Source organism: Sprattus sprattus (assembly GCF_963457725.1).
Source record: "Sprattus sprattus genome assembly, chromosome: 2".
NCBI classification, from domain to species: Eukaryota; Metazoa; Chordata; class Actinopteri; order Clupeiformes; family Clupeidae; genus Sprattus; species Sprattus sprattus.
In genome coordinates this window covers 22,768,225-22,784,044 of record NC_137921.1, presented here as the reverse complement: position 1 = coordinate 22,784,044, position 15,820 = coordinate 22,768,225, and the positions used below count along the sequence as shown (strand labels likewise).

At 42.3% G+C, this 15,820-nt stretch overlaps 3 protein-coding genes across 3 annotated transcripts in view; 2 read left to right on the top strand and 1 right to left on the bottom strand.

Annotated features, from left to right (window-relative positions):
* The window catches only part of med23 (mediator complex subunit 23), a 43,678-nt gene extending 39,605 nt beyond the window's left edge, over positions 1 to 4,073 (bottom strand). Inside the window, exons 1-10 of the mRNA XM_080831905.1 lie at positions 3,915 to 4,073; positions 3,441 to 3,472; positions 3,103 to 3,190; positions 2,643 to 2,767; positions 2,184 to 2,295; positions 1,767 to 1,865; positions 1,542 to 1,643; positions 1,277 to 1,346; positions 1,021 to 1,133; positions 616 to 711 (exon numbers count right to left, since the gene is read on the bottom strand). Of these exons, the coding sequence (XP_080688031.1) occupies positions 616 to 711; positions 1,021 to 1,133; positions 1,277 to 1,346; positions 1,542 to 1,643; positions 1,767 to 1,865; positions 2,184 to 2,295; positions 2,643 to 2,767; positions 3,103 to 3,190; positions 3,441 to 3,472; positions 3,915 to 3,965 (888 nt within the window). The 5' untranslated portion in view covers positions 3,966 to 4,073. The remainder of the gene's footprint in view (positions 1 to 615; positions 712 to 1,020; positions 1,134 to 1,276; positions 1,347 to 1,541; positions 1,644 to 1,766; positions 1,866 to 2,183; positions 2,296 to 2,642; positions 2,768 to 3,102; positions 3,191 to 3,440; positions 3,473 to 3,914) is intronic.
* A 1,356-nt stretch (positions 4,074 to 5,429) lies between these two features.
* il20ra (interleukin 20 receptor, alpha) lies at positions 5,430 to 10,220 on the top strand (the record flags this gene model as incomplete). Its single annotated transcript, XM_080860725.1, has 7 exons — positions 5,430 to 5,481; positions 6,997 to 7,111; positions 7,450 to 7,655; positions 7,773 to 7,948; positions 8,351 to 8,495; positions 8,862 to 9,001; positions 9,540 to 10,220. The coding sequence occupies 7 exons, from the start codon at positions 5,430 to 5,432 to the stop codon at positions 10,218 to 10,220; spliced, it is 1,515 nt and encodes a 504-aa protein (XP_080716851.1).
* A 751-nt stretch (positions 10,221 to 10,971) lies between these two features.
* On the top strand, positions 10,972 to 15,273 carry LOC308383205 (cilia- and flagella-associated protein 206-like; the record flags this gene model as incomplete). The annotated part of the gene is made up of 12 exons (XM_080860827.1): positions 10,972 to 11,079; positions 11,173 to 11,256; positions 11,352 to 11,442; positions 11,538 to 11,726; positions 11,859 to 12,017; positions 12,280 to 12,494; positions 12,818 to 12,937; positions 13,353 to 13,551; positions 13,885 to 14,025; positions 14,111 to 14,304; positions 14,648 to 14,791; positions 15,046 to 15,273. The coding sequence occupies 12 exons, from the start codon at positions 10,972 to 10,974 to the stop codon at positions 15,271 to 15,273; spliced, it is 1,872 nt and encodes a 623-aa protein (XP_080716953.1).
* Positions 15,274 to 15,820: the final 547 nt, after the last annotated feature.

Below are 15,820 nucleotides of genomic sequence, written 5' to 3'. Positions count from 1 at the left end.
GTCAGCCACCACAAGAGACACACGCACAAGCGCGCGCGCGCGCACACACACACACACACACACACACACACACACACACACACACACACACACACACACACACACACACACACACACACACACACACACGCACACACGCACACACGCACACACGCACACACGCACACACGCGCACACGCGCACACACGCGCACACACGCGCACACACACGCGCGCGCGCGCGCACGCACGCACGCACGCACACACAAACAAGACCCAGGATCTGATAATAGCAGCCTAGTAGAGAGATGGGGTGAGTACAACAGTGTGTACTGGGATATGTGGCGTGGTGTGTCCAGAAGCTGGCCTTATGGGGTCAAGCCAAAGAGGTCCAACAGATGGTACTCTGGGTGTAGTGCAGGTTGGTATCTACTTAAAAGCCACCACTCAGGACACATCAAGCAAAGGAAATTAGTATTCTAAACAACACTTTCTCTTTCTCCCTCTCTCTCTCCCGCTCACTCACTTCAGACATCACTCCAGCGTGAGAAACAGGAGAGAGAAAGGGAGGAGGAGAGACAACATACAGACTGAAGGGAAGGGAGTTCCTGTGGGAGATGGAGGAAAGCCGCAGTACCTGTTTGTTGAGCCCTAACATGTTGCAGACCATGTCACGGGAGTAGGGCTGCTCCAGCACGTACCGCAGGAGCCCCGTCTGAGGATCAAACAGATCCTAAAACAGACAGATGGAAAGGAAGAAGGAGGGAGAGAGAAAGAGTGACAGAGAGCAAAACAAAGGAGGAGGAAACGCACAAGCAAATAGAATGAAACAGAAACAAAACAACAACAAAAAACAGCCAGACATGACATCACTTGTATGAATGCTCTTACTCATGCTAGAGACCATCACCCTTGCCATCTAACCAGGAAGTACAAAAGACTGGAAAACCCCTCCAAACCCCATTCAAAGCTCACATAAATGGCCCTTGGGTAATCAGGTGAGTCTTTTGAGAGAGAGAGACAGGAAGCATCAGTGCAGTACCTTGTCATAGGGCAGCATACCCTTGAGAGGGAAGCGTAGTGTGGTGGGGTCTAACTTCCAGGAATTACAGATGGCCCCAGAGTTGTTGACCACAGGCAGTAGGCTGCATCTCCCTATGACGCCGACATACAAGATGGAGACAGGTCAGACCCAAACAAGTCCTCAGCACCGATTCAGAGAGGGGCAGTATTGTGAGTGTGTGTGTTATAATCCATATGAAGATTGTGAAAGGGGATGTGTAGAATGGTAGCCTTACCACAGATAGAGTTGATCCTTGCAGTGGGACGGAAACTGTCCACAAAGTCTGAAATCAGACTACCAAGGAGCTAAACAGCAAGAGAGACCGAGAAGAAGGGTCATGCTTTAAACAAACTTCAATGTTCCCAGTGCAGCAATACAGCATTCCATTTTTTTTGACTGAGTGCCAAGTTCTCTTTACCAGGGACAAAATGTTTTTTTTTAGTCTTCTTCTTTTTATTTCAGACAGTGTTGAGTAACTCTTAGGCCTTGTTCACACATACCCAGTGTGATAGTGCACCCTCTGGGTAAAGCTTTCTGATCTCGGTCACTGCAAGGTAGGCAGGCAGAAGACAGGCATTCCTGTCAAGTATGTACTCAACCACCTGCAAGTAAACAAAACATACCGTATTACAGACCTAATCATTCCACACTATGTGTGGAGGCTCTCTGAAGAGATGGTCCAAGCACAAAAATGATTGGCTGGTTACTACTCTTGTGGTAAATACCTCTCGGACTGCAAGTAGCTGCTGGACCACGGCTGAACTGACGACATTGGGGATGGTCTGGATTTTGTCCAAAACAGTCTTCAGTAAATCTCTCACACCCTGTTTTAAGGAGATGTCAGCATCAGACTCTCAGATAAGCATCAGTTTTTCATTCTTGGCTGTGAATGCACAGTCATGGTTTGCCTTTTTCCCCTCAAATATTTGCTCATGTGGCCTTCTAGCATGGCCCAGTTCACCATACATTTACAAAGAAAAAAGGCTAAACATTCAGTGAGTGACAGTGCTACTTAGTAACATAATTCAGGATATTGAGAGAACCATGACCTGCCTGTCAAAATGCTTTACTACCAACATGAGAGAAAAAGACAGAAAGAAGGCAGAAAAGGGAGCGGGTAAAGCATAGACAAGAGTTCTTACCTTGTAATCCACTCCTCCGATGATTTTGCGGAAGAGACGGAAGGTCAAGGCCCACAACTGGGTCCTCTCCCACTCCAGGCTGTCAGAGTTGACCAACGCTTGACAAACCATTCTGCACATGACAGAGACACATCAGATTAAAAAAAAAAAGAGCTGGTCAGGCATAAACAACGGTCACACACTGCCATGCCACTACAGACTGAAACCTCCAATGCATCATCAAAGTACCACTGCCCTCTTCTATCTTTCTATGTTAAGGAAACACTTCAGCCAAGTTCAAGTGTGGTGGACAGTGTTAGTGAAACCAGTCTGGAACTCTTTCTCAAATCTGAAGAATCTCTTTTACTTTTGCTGGCAAAACATTCTTGGGTAAGGTTCAGCGTAGTATCGTTGGTTTTGAAAGAACCAACGAGGCACCTGTAAGGGCTTCATCTGGCACCTTAAGTGCCCAGACCATACCTCGGAGGCAACAGGCTGGTCTCCACAGCCATGGCCAGGCAGTCGTAGAGGAAAGAGATGCGCTTAGGACTGTGCTGTCCATGGATGAACCGGACAATCCACTTAACACACTGCTCGTGGGATTCCTGGAGTACAGTAGGCAATGAGAACAAACAACACAACATGGATTATCACCAACAACACAACAACTGATGTAGTGGCAATCTCAAAATGACAATGCCAGAAACTGAATCCATTTTTGTATTACATCCACCAGCCACCACTAAAAAAGCAGCCTGTGTACCGGCAGTTGCCCTTGCTTTAGAAACAACACCACTCCTTACATGACATTTACAGTCATAGACTTTCACATACTCACCCAAAGTGTTTTATTATTATTGTTATTATTATAATTGCATAGGCAGTAATTTAACATGCATTTGTTACAATTCTGACAATAGTGTAGGGCAAATGCTCTCACCTGTGGCAAAGTGCTCCAATACTGTCTGAAAGCACCTAAACAGCTGATCAACTTCATTCGTTCCGACTCAGCTGTGTCCATGAACATCCTGTGGGAAAGTTTAATACAAGAGTTTAATGCATGCAATACATTTTTTTTATAGAAATGATGCATTGTCTTACATCAAATACTGGTCAGCTAAATATAAAGGAACAGAACAGAACATATGTAAGACCATGCATCATTTAGTCCTACTTTTAGTAATTTCGTTAGTGCTGCACTTGATTTAGGGGAATTAGTAAGTTGCTTACAAATGCTCTTTGTGTGTTAGGTGTGAAAATAGTTTCCCCTGGCCTTACCCAGCAAACGCCTCCTCTATGACCTCCGTTTTCTGGAGAGAACACAAGTTTCTGTAATTAAACATTTTCATACAAAATAAAAAAGGAAAGAGAAAATATGGCTTGAAGACCAGCTGTATCTACTGTGCTTAAGAGATGCGAACATTAGTGTACTTAAAACAGCTCAAAATATAATTGGGGTCACGGATGGAATAGTTGCTCACAAATCATTATACAAACAGTTCGACTGTTGGCTACAGTTGTTAGAGCACGAAACAGCAGCGATAGCTTGCAACTGTTCCTGTATGCTTCTTCGAGTAGTGCATTGTGATACACGGATATGACACACAGATGAATATTCAGTGGACAGAAAACTTAAATCTACCACTATCAAAACTATGATAAGATAGCAAGGTACCCATCATCCTGACAGTATCCAACAATAATAGCTTGCTAGCTAGCTAACAGGTACTTGCTAGAAACGGGGGGACGTACCACAACATCCTCGAAAATGGTTTGAAGTTGACTTTCCATTGAAATCGCCATATTCCAATGCAAAATGTATGTTTTATTTCATAATACTGTAAACCGCATTTCAATTACTTGGCAATGGCCAACTAACTACTAAAAGGATGGGGATCCTGCAGGGTTCCTAAGAAATGAAATTATTGAAACACCGGAAGTGTGTTCTACTTCAAAAACGCACGGTCTCATACAAGTATGGTAAAAGCCCGTTCCGGCATATAACTACAATGCATAGACATACTATGTTACAATGTATCTGTCATGGTTCAAATCATGCGTAAATCCTGACTACTAAATTCAGTATCAAATGTAAAAATGTAGTTAACGGTCAATACTTTCAATACTGTCATGTTACTGGTAACTGAAAATGATGTTACTGGATGACTGACTGAAAGGTTTGGACTGTCAAAATCTGACTCTCAATGTTACCATTTTGATTATGAGATCTAGATTGAATTTTAACTTATGAGCAATATAAAAATACACTTAACTAAGTAAAGTAAGTAAGCTTTATGTACTCTTGTTTTGTATAGTTTCTATAGGGTGATGCGCTCACATTCTGTGCCATTAAATATCCAAAGCTTGATACTTAAATGTAATGACAATAATTGTAGCCTATTACCAATTTGTGCTGTTGAAAAAATAAAACAGCACAATAGCTAAATTCACCTGTTCCTCAAGAGGATTTACAGCGCACATACACATATTCTTACACAGCGCAGCTACACTCAATTAAAACCAACAGCAAATGAACAAAATACACCCACAAATCAGAGATAGGCCTACATAACAGCGACTTCATGCAGAGGCTCTGGCTTAGGGCCCCACGGAGCTCATGGGCCCCTGGGCGTGGGCCCGGTAGGCCCATTCGGTAATCCATCCCTGTCTTCAGAATGTGAACAGACTGGTTCGACAAACTTTTTGTGCAATGCATTCAGGCCATTTCTAAATTATTGGCATTAGTTCAATATTGTGCCGCCCAGGGTAACAGGAAGTGTATTTGTTTTAGGGATTTAGGCGGTGTCTATTCATTTCATTTCCAAATAAAGAAACATGTGTTAATGTTGTTGTTTTAGTGTTTTGAGGTTTTGTTTTCATCGTATAAACCCAATGCATTTCGATCGCCTTTATCTTAGGTGAATTTTTATTTGACTGCATTAAATGTTTTTTATTGTGATTTTGAATTGTCATTATTGCCACTGCGTGCGAATCAGAGCTCACTTAAATGCTTTCCAGGTAAACGTGAGCGCTAGTTTCCAAGTGAGAGATGTTTAATGCCTTTAGGGACGGATACCCCGCCCATTTTGCAACGCTGCCAGGCAAGCCTTCAACATGTATTGACACTCACCTGTAGAAACCAAATAACAATGCTCCGGTAACCCTGCCCACGAGAATGTTAGGAGGAACTCGAGCTATAGCCTGTGTGAATAAGCAGCTTTTAGGGAACACATTCTGTTAGGGCACAATGTAGACGAGCTATTTAAAATGCTCAACATTTATTTGCCCGTGTTCATTCTTCTGGCGCTACATACGACAGGTAAGTTGCTGAGGTCTTCACGATTGTTTCCCAAGCTTGGACGTCACGTTAGGGTGTCAGTTAGTGATACAGCAAAAAAAAAACTATGTCGGTTCTGAAGGTATAAACGGAGAGATGGACCTAGTAAGCAATGAGGTGTTTTTACAGTGGTGTAAGTAATTCACTGTTGGTTGTCCACCTGAATAGTAGAATTCGCTGAAGCCGTTTGTTAATAATTAATGCATGACTTTGAACGATTGAAATGAAAGCACTAGTCTGTGTGAGGGAGAATGTGTAATCTGTTTACTTGACAGTTTTAACCAGGAGTCTTTGATCACTGTTCAATAACAATGAATTCGTTAAAAGCATTGCAAATACATTTTAATTCAAGTATGAAAATGATCATTTAGCACTTGCTTCCATGCGATCTATTTAACGTAGCTAAAATAATTGCTTTCTAGATGTGTAAGGATGGTTGAAATACAATGTTATAAATGAATAACAAGGTTTTCATAATTGCGAGTCAAAACTTTGTTCTGACACATATGACATTTCTGTGTATGAGTCCACACTGACATTTATTGCTCTCATCTCTACGATGCACAGGAAGTCAAGATTTAATGTGGTAGGCTACAAGGGGTTTGAGTGGTTTTCAAAATTCTTCTTCTAAGGCACCTTCACTGCTGTCAAAACACTTCCTGTTGCTATGTCTGTGTCCCAAGTTTGGAAGCAATATAGCTTGCAAAATAACCCAGGTTAAGGCTTTGTATACACAAAGTTACAAACAGGATGTTACATTCCTTATGCTATTGAAACTCTCAGTAACACATGCAAATACTCATACCCAAAAACGTGAGCTCCCCCGGATTACGAACCTGAATTAGGGGATAAAATGGGATACAAACCCATGGTCACCTTAGGCACCCAAACATCTTTGGACAACAGGCCTTGCCGCATACTACAGATTAATTCACGTCCCCAAGTAGTCATTGAATGCCTCAGCCATAACCAGTGGCTCACTTTTTCAGCAGCCTCAGAAAACTCCTTTAAAAGTTCCTTTGAGTGATCGTCCTCCTAAACCAAAATCCAACAGAAATGTTGATGTTGATTTAGCTACCAAGTCTATAACACCTATCTCCACTGGTCTTGTGAGTGCTTGACAACCTCATTCCTTCACTACCACGACCAGCTCCACATATTTAAGCTTCTACCTTTCAAAGGCTTCCTCAATCGCATCTTCAAAGGGAATCGTTAACTCAGTAAAGTAAACAATGTACTTGCAGTCAGAATATAGCACCATGTCTGGTTTCATAGCAGTCACGACAATACAGTGTTGAACTTGAAGTTGACATCTTCTGCCATCATCAGCCAGTCATACCATAGTAGCACCATAATAATAGAAACAACTTTAGAAATGTTGCCATCTTTCAACAGCAACAGAGCACAGTTTATATCAGTGTTTGCTTGACAATCTGACGTGGTTCATATTCTAGATATAAAAAAGTCCTAATGTATGGCACTCTTTCTCTCTCTCAGGCTCCACCACCATAGCTCCACCAGAAGGTATTCATTTCAACTCCACAAACCTATGCAATGTTGTGGTGTGGAAACCTGGAGAGGAGGGAACCCACTACTCAGTGGAGTACGCAATGTGAGGAAGCAGGGGACCCTCCCCAAACACCTTCCTTCACCCTCCCCAGACCTGACACCACCACACAAACCACGCACTTTGCTTGTCAACTTGCAACAATATTTCATTCAGAATGTGTGGGAGTTGTAGAGACTTCCTTTAATTGCAGTTGTGGTGTGGAAAACATTGTTTTTTTTAATCTTGTTCTATTAGTTCTACCGGTTTGGTTTTCTCTACCGTGTATTAAAGTAGATAAAAAGACTCACTAAAGTTAATCTTCTAAGTAAAGATGAGCAGCACAGATCATTGTAAGTCAACACAGTAGTCCCTATGATGAAATGATAACCATCCCTCCTCAGCTATGGTGATGAAGACAAGACCATAGGCGGCCAGGTTGCGTGGAGGGCGGTTAAACACTGCACTCGGATCCTCCAGAGCTCCTGCGACTTGTCAGACCAGACCCATAAAGTGGAAGATGCTTACTACGCCAGAGTGAGAGCCGTAAGAGACTCCGAAGTCCCCTCTAACTGGACGACCACCCTAAGGTTCGATCCTCGGACAGAGAGTAAGTAGGCTTGTGCTGAGTCTAACTAATGAAACACAAACTTTGACACTCAAGCTGTAGGCTGAGTTAAAGATTTTTGATGTAAGTAATTTCTTTTTTGTTTGTTTGTTTGCACAGCGGCATTGGGTCCACCACAGTTGGCAGTGCATGTCAATGGAAATATCCTCGATATTAAACTGAAGGGTCCCATGCGATGGAAGAACAAACACATGAAGAAAGAGCGTCCTCTGAGGAATATAATTATTGGGATATTGTACAACATCTCTGTCTATGACAACACAAATAGACAAGTGGTAGGTGTGGCATTATTTGAAGAAGTACACAGAGACCTACTGTCTCCTTTTCCCACTTTCAACTGTCACCGTACCTTCAGGAAACTGCTAGCCTTCAGGAAAATGATGGACCTGACTGATATGAATAAAGCACATAGGTAATGTCAGCAAAAAGTCGCATTGGAGATCCAGCATTTATGGCTGTTGCTCTGAGCACATAAGCAGCCATAAAATCTGTTGATGTGCAGTTCTTTATACCTGCATACCTGCCAGTTAACTAAAACAAAGTCCATGTAACTAAGATGAAAGTTACAAAACAAATAGGTCCTGTACAAAAGTGTAAGGTGTAAGTAATCTCATACAGAAACGTTATACAGTACTTTCCAGTAACTCACACTTTGTGTACAACTGCATTTTTTCCAGAGGCAGATTATAACGCAGAACCAGTCCTACAGACTTGGTTCGCTGGAATATGATACCAAGTACTGCATCTCTGCAGGGACCTACTCACAACACATTCCTGTAAAATCCCATGCAAGTGAATGGCACTGCTTGACAACACGAACAGGTGAGTGTTGAAAAGAACATTAAACAAAAAAAAAATCCAGGAAGTAATACGATCACTTACTCTCAGGTTTTCTGCATGCAAGCTTTGTATCCATACAATTCAATTCAATGTCTTAGACAGCTTTTTAACTCTTCTGTTTTGCTATTTATATGAAATATAGTATAAAGTATTAGTTATGAATTCTGTGACTTTAGTGAATACACAAAGGGATATACTGTAGATGTGGACTGTAAGTTTGTGCAGGAGTGACTTGATGTCATGATTGTGCTTATATGCAGTGCTTATGCTTATATATATATATGCTTACATACAGATACATAATATGAAGTATAACTGTCTCTCCCTTCTTATGTGATGTGATGCTAGATCCCTTTAAGGAGCGCATGCTGCTGGTGATTCTAGGTGGTCTTCTGCCCTCCGCGGTATCTTTGTTTGGCCTGATATTAGTCAGCTGTCTTGTGTACCATTACATATGTGGTAACAAGCAGAAACAACCACAGAGCACGGTAAGACACTGTTACTGTACACAGAGCGCTCACTTGAACTACCAGCACAACATGGCAGTCTTAAAATACTGCAGCTAATTCAGCTAATCTCCTATATAATGAGAATAAAAAGCACATCAAAAGTGCAGCTGGTTGTTGTCTCAAGCCAAAGGCTGCCTTGATGTTATTTCAAACTGACTGATAGGATTAAATGAGACTTGCTATGTATGTAGTCAAATAGTCTCAGAGGCAGCTGTATATACAAATATTGATTTATCAAAGATAACACGAGGAACAAATACTTAATTGTTTACAAACTATTCTGTTACAACTGTGAACATTTTGGGGAAGTGTGGCCATGTTTACCTCTGCTAAAAGGTTTGGGACTTTCCAAGCCAACTCACAGTGAAATTAGATTCACAAGCTTGTAAACACGTGTAAAAAAAATATATATATATAAATGAATGAATATTCACAACCAGTTTCAAGTCTATTGTGTCATAACTAATGTCATAATGTCCATACGTTTGAGCACAAGTGTATTTCCTTCAACCTCCAGGTGATGTTTCCTACGGAGCCTGAATGGGCAATTATTGATTTCGACATCAACATCGCCAGACCTAGTCTCCAGCTTGAACTGGAGAAGCCCCTTATCCCCGATATAACACTCATCAAGCACAAAGAGGTCCCCGCTGTCCAGCCTTCTCCATATACAGCCCCACATCAACCCAGGGAAGCATTGGAGCCCCAGCAGCCCTCCTATGCATCCCAGCAACCTCCTTCCCGCACGTCACCAGTTTATAACTCACAATCATGGCAGTCTTTAGGATCTGTTAGTAAAGATGAGGTCCAGGAGGTTGAAGATGAGATGCCTCCAGACTACGGATTTGTTGTCCACCAGCCTCCAGAAGAATCGAGGGGAACAGGCTTTGATTCTCCCATCCTCCCACAGCCCCCCGTGACCCCCGTCAATGGAACCAACCCATGTCAGAGCGACACAGACGAGCACGGTCAGACGCTGATAGACTGGAATCCAAGCACTGGCATTCTGCATATCCCCGATTTGAACCCAATGCTGGTCAGGTGTGAGGCAGAGGATGAGGAGGTAGATGTGTCCATACCCAGAGACATTTTCTCCAGCCTAGTGGTGAGACAGCCATCGCAGGAGAGCTGTGAGCCTGAGGATGAGCTCTTTCAAATGGAGAATGCCTGGCAGCTACAAGTTAACATGGAGGAATAACACTGTGCAGTTAACATTTTTCTTAAGTATCACAAAAAAAATATGAAGTAAATTGCATTTTCTATAATTTTGTACTGTAAACTAACATGAATGTGCCAACTAAGTGTTTTCTCTGAAATATGAAGGAGTATATTTGGCTAGTGTTGTAATTGAATTCACTCTCAGGCTGTGAAACTCATCTACTGTATAAGCTTACCTCTACAACCATTAAAAATCCAGTCCACAATTCAGTTTTGGTCTCATGGAAGGTTACTGAGCTCAACAGCCAACTCATTTACACCCCTCCCTATCGTGCTGCTGAGGCACTTTGTTGATTGGCTGGGATTGTTTATGGCTTGGTCTGAGCCCCTTTTTTTGTTCCTACAGCGACAAGACTGACTAAGGACACCAGAAATGTGCAAACACTGAATGGACAACTTTAATACACTGTCTTGTTGCCTGATTGTAAATTCAGGTGGCTGTATTGTACATACTTAGATGCAGTGTTTATAGGCTACTACTACAAGTTATCAGAGCCACAGGTATATTGTGGGGTATTATCTCCCCCTGGTGGACAGTCGGCTTTTTTCGATCTTATTTGCGCGTGTGTTGTGTTTGAGGTTACTATGGCAACTTCGATATTTGTAAACATGGAGACGTACTTTGCTAGCTGAAAGGCGGATGTTATGGGTCATAATTAGATAATGTTAGATAATCCCGTCTTTCTTGTCAAATAGGAAGGAGAGTGTGTAAGGCCTGTGGATAACAGACCATGGCTCGTGCTCAAGCAGAAAGTGTTATAAGACGTATTATTCGAGACATTGCGCAGGAATGTGCAAGCAAAGGACAGGCAGTGTCTGAAACCTTAGTTGCTTTTATGGTAAGTGATACAATTATTATGTTTTATAAGGTTGAATACAAAAATTGTGATATTTACTTTTTCAGACGATAAGTGGCTTTCCCCTTTTCGAAGGTCAAGGCCACTGTTTTAGATCCACTGAATCATTTCAATGTTGACCGTACTCTAACCAAGCAAGATGTTCAAAGACTTATTGAGGTAGGCTAATACAGCTGAACATCAGCGGTGCAGTTTAATTAATACAAATACAATAAAAACTCAATTAAAAATGGCTTGTAACGTCTCCCCTGTAGCTATGCGTAGTCAAGCTCATGGACCAGGGAAGTCCAGCTCTTGACACCATAAAAATGCAAGTCTACTTTGACATGAATTACACATCTCGACGTAAGTATGTACCCTGACCAGGTGCAGTTTACAGTAGCCTATAGTGTGTGTGTGCGCCCGCGTATCTTGTGTATTTATTGTCGTGATGGCTTCAGGTGAGTTCCTGGAGGAGCACCACAGAGTCCTTCTGTCACGACTCGCCTCTGTTGGCCGCGAGATCACTGACAGTCGGTTAAGGACTCGGGACGACCTAGAAGGCCTTTACCGGAGAATAGTAAGCTATGTTCTGCTGCGCTCTGGCCTGGGCTCACCAACTGACATCAACACAGTGCGGGAGGCTACGGGTGAGCTCCTACAGAATCTTTATGCGTGGTGTTTTGGCCAATTATTTCCACAAACTTCAGCAGGCAGGCAGCCAGATTATGCAACTGCCAACCGCATGAATTGAACAACATATTCATTTGAGTCTGTTGCAGCTGCATTGCAGAGTGTCTTCCCACAGTCGGAGCTGGCGACCTTCATGTCCCTCACTAAAGCTGACAAGGAGCAGCAACTAAGCGAGCTCACCATGATAGTAACAGGCATCCGCCTCTTCAACAAGGACTGTAGGAAAGGAGGCGAGGGCATTGAGGACGGTAAGACCTATGAAATGTTGCATTCTAATCAGTCAAATAGACTCTTCAGTCCACATTGTTTCTCCTGTTGACTGTCCTTTGGAGTCACTCCTACATCCCTGTATTTTGGAGATTTTGAAACAGTATGTTTATTTGTATAGGAAGAACTTTATGATGGGGTTTTTTTTTTTCAGAAAAAGACAAACATAAAAAGGATTTTTGTTATTTACCCAGTACTCTTTTGTATTTACCAAATCGATTCACCTCATTTTTATGAGTGCAGTGCCTTCCATTTTAAACGAGGCCATACCTGCTACCATCAACGACATTGAGAGGGAGCTAAAGGAATCCCAGAGCTTGGCCTGGCAGTACACAGCCCTGCTGGAAAAGTTTGTTGACCCCAAGGATGGGACAGTGCAGTCCCCCATCAAAACAGAATTTCTGCAACAGGCCCTGTACAATGTGCGGCAACATGAGGCTTTCCTCAAAGTCATACTGGTAAGTAGTGCCAGAGTGTCATGATCATAAATATGGGTCTTAGCAAGTTCTGATGACGTGTTTGATTTCTTACTGTAAGGTGGTTTTAAGAGTTTGTCACAAACGCTCAGAAATGTTCACATATATTAACCATTTTGCCCTCTGTGTTTACTGTGTACTTATGACTTATTAAAAAGGCTGATTTAAGCAATTTTAACATTTCCATTAACATTAACATCTCCATGTATTAAGTCGTATAGTTTATATCATTTGTGCACCTAAAGTTGAGTTCTGAACATTTTTTGGGAGGGATAGGTATCATGTATATGATGTGTTCCCACCAGGCTGATGCCATATTGTGTGCCAAACAAGTGGAGAGCCTGCAGTCTGACCTCATGGCCCGGCTCATGCTCCTAGAAGCCACAGTGCATGCAAAGACTGCTGTGCCCACTGCACAGGTTTTTGTGAGTGTCTCCACTGGGGGTTGTGTTGCATCTTTTACACCTCCTCACCAACCAGTAGAGCTCATAACAGTCCTCTCCAGACACTCAACTAGTTAGTTTAGATGAAACCAATACACATTTTCTCCAGCCGAATTACATGGTTTCAGTTAATGCATGTCCATTTTTACAATTCTTAGACTTAACGTAAAAATAATTAATTTACTTTTCTTGATCGTAGCAAGTAGCAAGGCTGTCATATGGCTCAGTGGTTTCTTTTTCCGATTCAGGGTCAGATGGCCTTTGTCCATATCTATGACTCTTGCACAATGATATAAGACATCCAAATTACCTTGGATCAGCACCCATGATGTGACATTAAAGCTTTGCAGCTGTGTTACAGCAGTAGTGCCTGCTCACCTTCATCTGCCTCTGCCAGCCTCATTTCACAGCCCTGTCGAAGCTCTGGGCCGGCTTTCAGGACGAGATGGTCCTGCTCAGCATCCTCGACAACACTGTAGTCAGCCTGAGGCCCTTCCTTACTGCCCAGTCCCACCTGTTGCTGGAGGGTCAACTTGAGGCCATGCTGGACGGCGTGGACATCAAGAGTGACGATGACAGACTGAAGGAGAGTGCAGGTGGGCTGTGTTCAGTACAGTTCAGTGGGGCTTCTGGACATAACAGTTATTTGAGAACTGCAGGACTTTGATACTGGGGGGTTTTGAGCAGCTCTCTGCCTGTGGATCCCATTATCATGTTTCATTAACTGCTACTTGACAAAAAAACTGGCAGAATTTGAACTTGAGTGTGGGCTTTTTGAGCACTAGAGATCTACTAGAGAAACGTTGGATCATGTGAAAACAGAACAAGCACTTATTATCTCTGTAACATCTGAAGTGCATTCATTTTGGCTTCCCCTTTTCTCTATTTGTTCTTTACAATCTCTGCATTGTTCTCTCCACTTCCCACAGAAGAAAGGATCAACCCGTCCAAGTACAAATCACAGGACTGGTTCCAACACGAGACTACAGCCAACTTTGACCAACTACCCTTGCAGTACAAAGGAATTTGTGGTTACACACTCGTGAAGAAAGATGGACTGCTAGTTCCAGGTATAATGTAAAAGACACCGTGACCACCCAGGTTATGTTCCGCTTAAAATTCCGTTTCTAAGAGTCTTTTTCCTCCTTCCTTTAGGGAATCCCCAGATTGGGGTGTTAAAACACAAGGAGAAATACTATGCCTTCTCCTCCAAGGAGGCAGCGTGTAGCTTTGCATTCAGACCAGATGAGTACATTGAGGCCATCACAGAAAAAGCCAAAAAGTGTCCAGAGCTAATCCAGCTCCTGGAGCTGCATCAGCAGTTTGCATGTGTCACCCCATATTCACAGGTGGGACTCAATGCCTTTCTTTTCTATTAATTACCCTGTGCACTGCAAATTATTTAAAAAATGATGTAGACACACATCATGCACATACATTGACCTGTAGATTTTACAAACTGCAGTGCAAAACAGTCCAATGCAACAAATCTGGTCACTGTTCAGTGCAGCAGGTCAAACTAGTACATTTTATGCCGCACTTATCCTCTAACGTGCATCAGTGTTTAAAAGATGTTAGCCTAGCCCTAAAACAATCTGGTACCTCACCATGACAGCTCTATAAAACTTAAAAAAAACACATAAACAACTTTTAAAGATCACGAGTGCTTGATTGTCCCCACTATCCCTGCAGATGCAGCCGGGCGAGAGACTACTGGTGAAACCCATTTCGAAATGTGACAGCAGCACTCAGACGGATACCCACTTGGTGGAGACAAACATCGTCAAGTCCTACGAGTGGAATGAGTGGAGGCTCCGATGGAAAGCCATGCAGCTGGTCAGTAGATCTGTCAGTGTACTTCCAGAGAGACTGGCATTTGTTGTCAAATCTGGTTGCTTCAATCAGCCGTTGTGGGTTGAAGAAATATATTGGGCAAATGTCAACAACAATATCACAGTAGATATCTATACATTTAAAAATTCCATTTCTATTTTAGAAATCAATATTGAATGTGGAGATTCTACACTACAGAAGAAATACATAATTTTTTCTCATTTGTGTAAATTACATGAATCGTGTTGTTTTTTCAGGCTAACCTACGCAGCAAAGTTACTCACTCAGTGCAGACCAACCTGAGCCACATGAGGAGGAACAATGTGACTCAGACATACCAGCCAAAAGATGCAGGCTGCCAGACCAAAAAAGATGGCGAAACCAATGTCCCTAGACATAAGGTCTATCTGGCAGGGCTACGAGGTGGAAAGCCAGGACCTACAATCTTGACCAAAACAAATTTGACCAGATCAGTTGATGAGTAGCTATGTTCTAAATAGGTGTTTTATCGTTCTCAGTTTTACTTATGCAAGAAACCGGATTAATAAATATAATCTTTCAAAATGGAATGTCATACCATCTTCTACTGGTCACAGTTACTGCTTCTATGAAAATGTTTAACAATATAGGGGTAATGGGCTTCAATTTGAAAATCATGTTTTGACAATGTTAATATTTTCTGCATCAGAGAAGGTTGTTAGGGGCTTAACCTGCATTTTGCTAATACTCATCTTTGACTTTGTAAGTGATATAGATTCGTAATACCTAACTGTATGGTATCAGAGTTCATTCTAAGACAGTGAATGAAAAGGAACTTTCATTATTCTCATCAAAAAACAAATATCACAGTTTTTTGTTGTATTGTGGTGGCATAAGAGTCTTAAGTTGAGACATTCTCACTGACAATGATGTGGCATCAGCTGGCCCTGACCTGTCAAAAGGGATGGCGTTTTTTGCACCTAAGCACTGTGGTGTCCCATCAGCCTGCATAAGCCTCTGAGCATCATGTAAACCGATAATAAAAGCCAATTC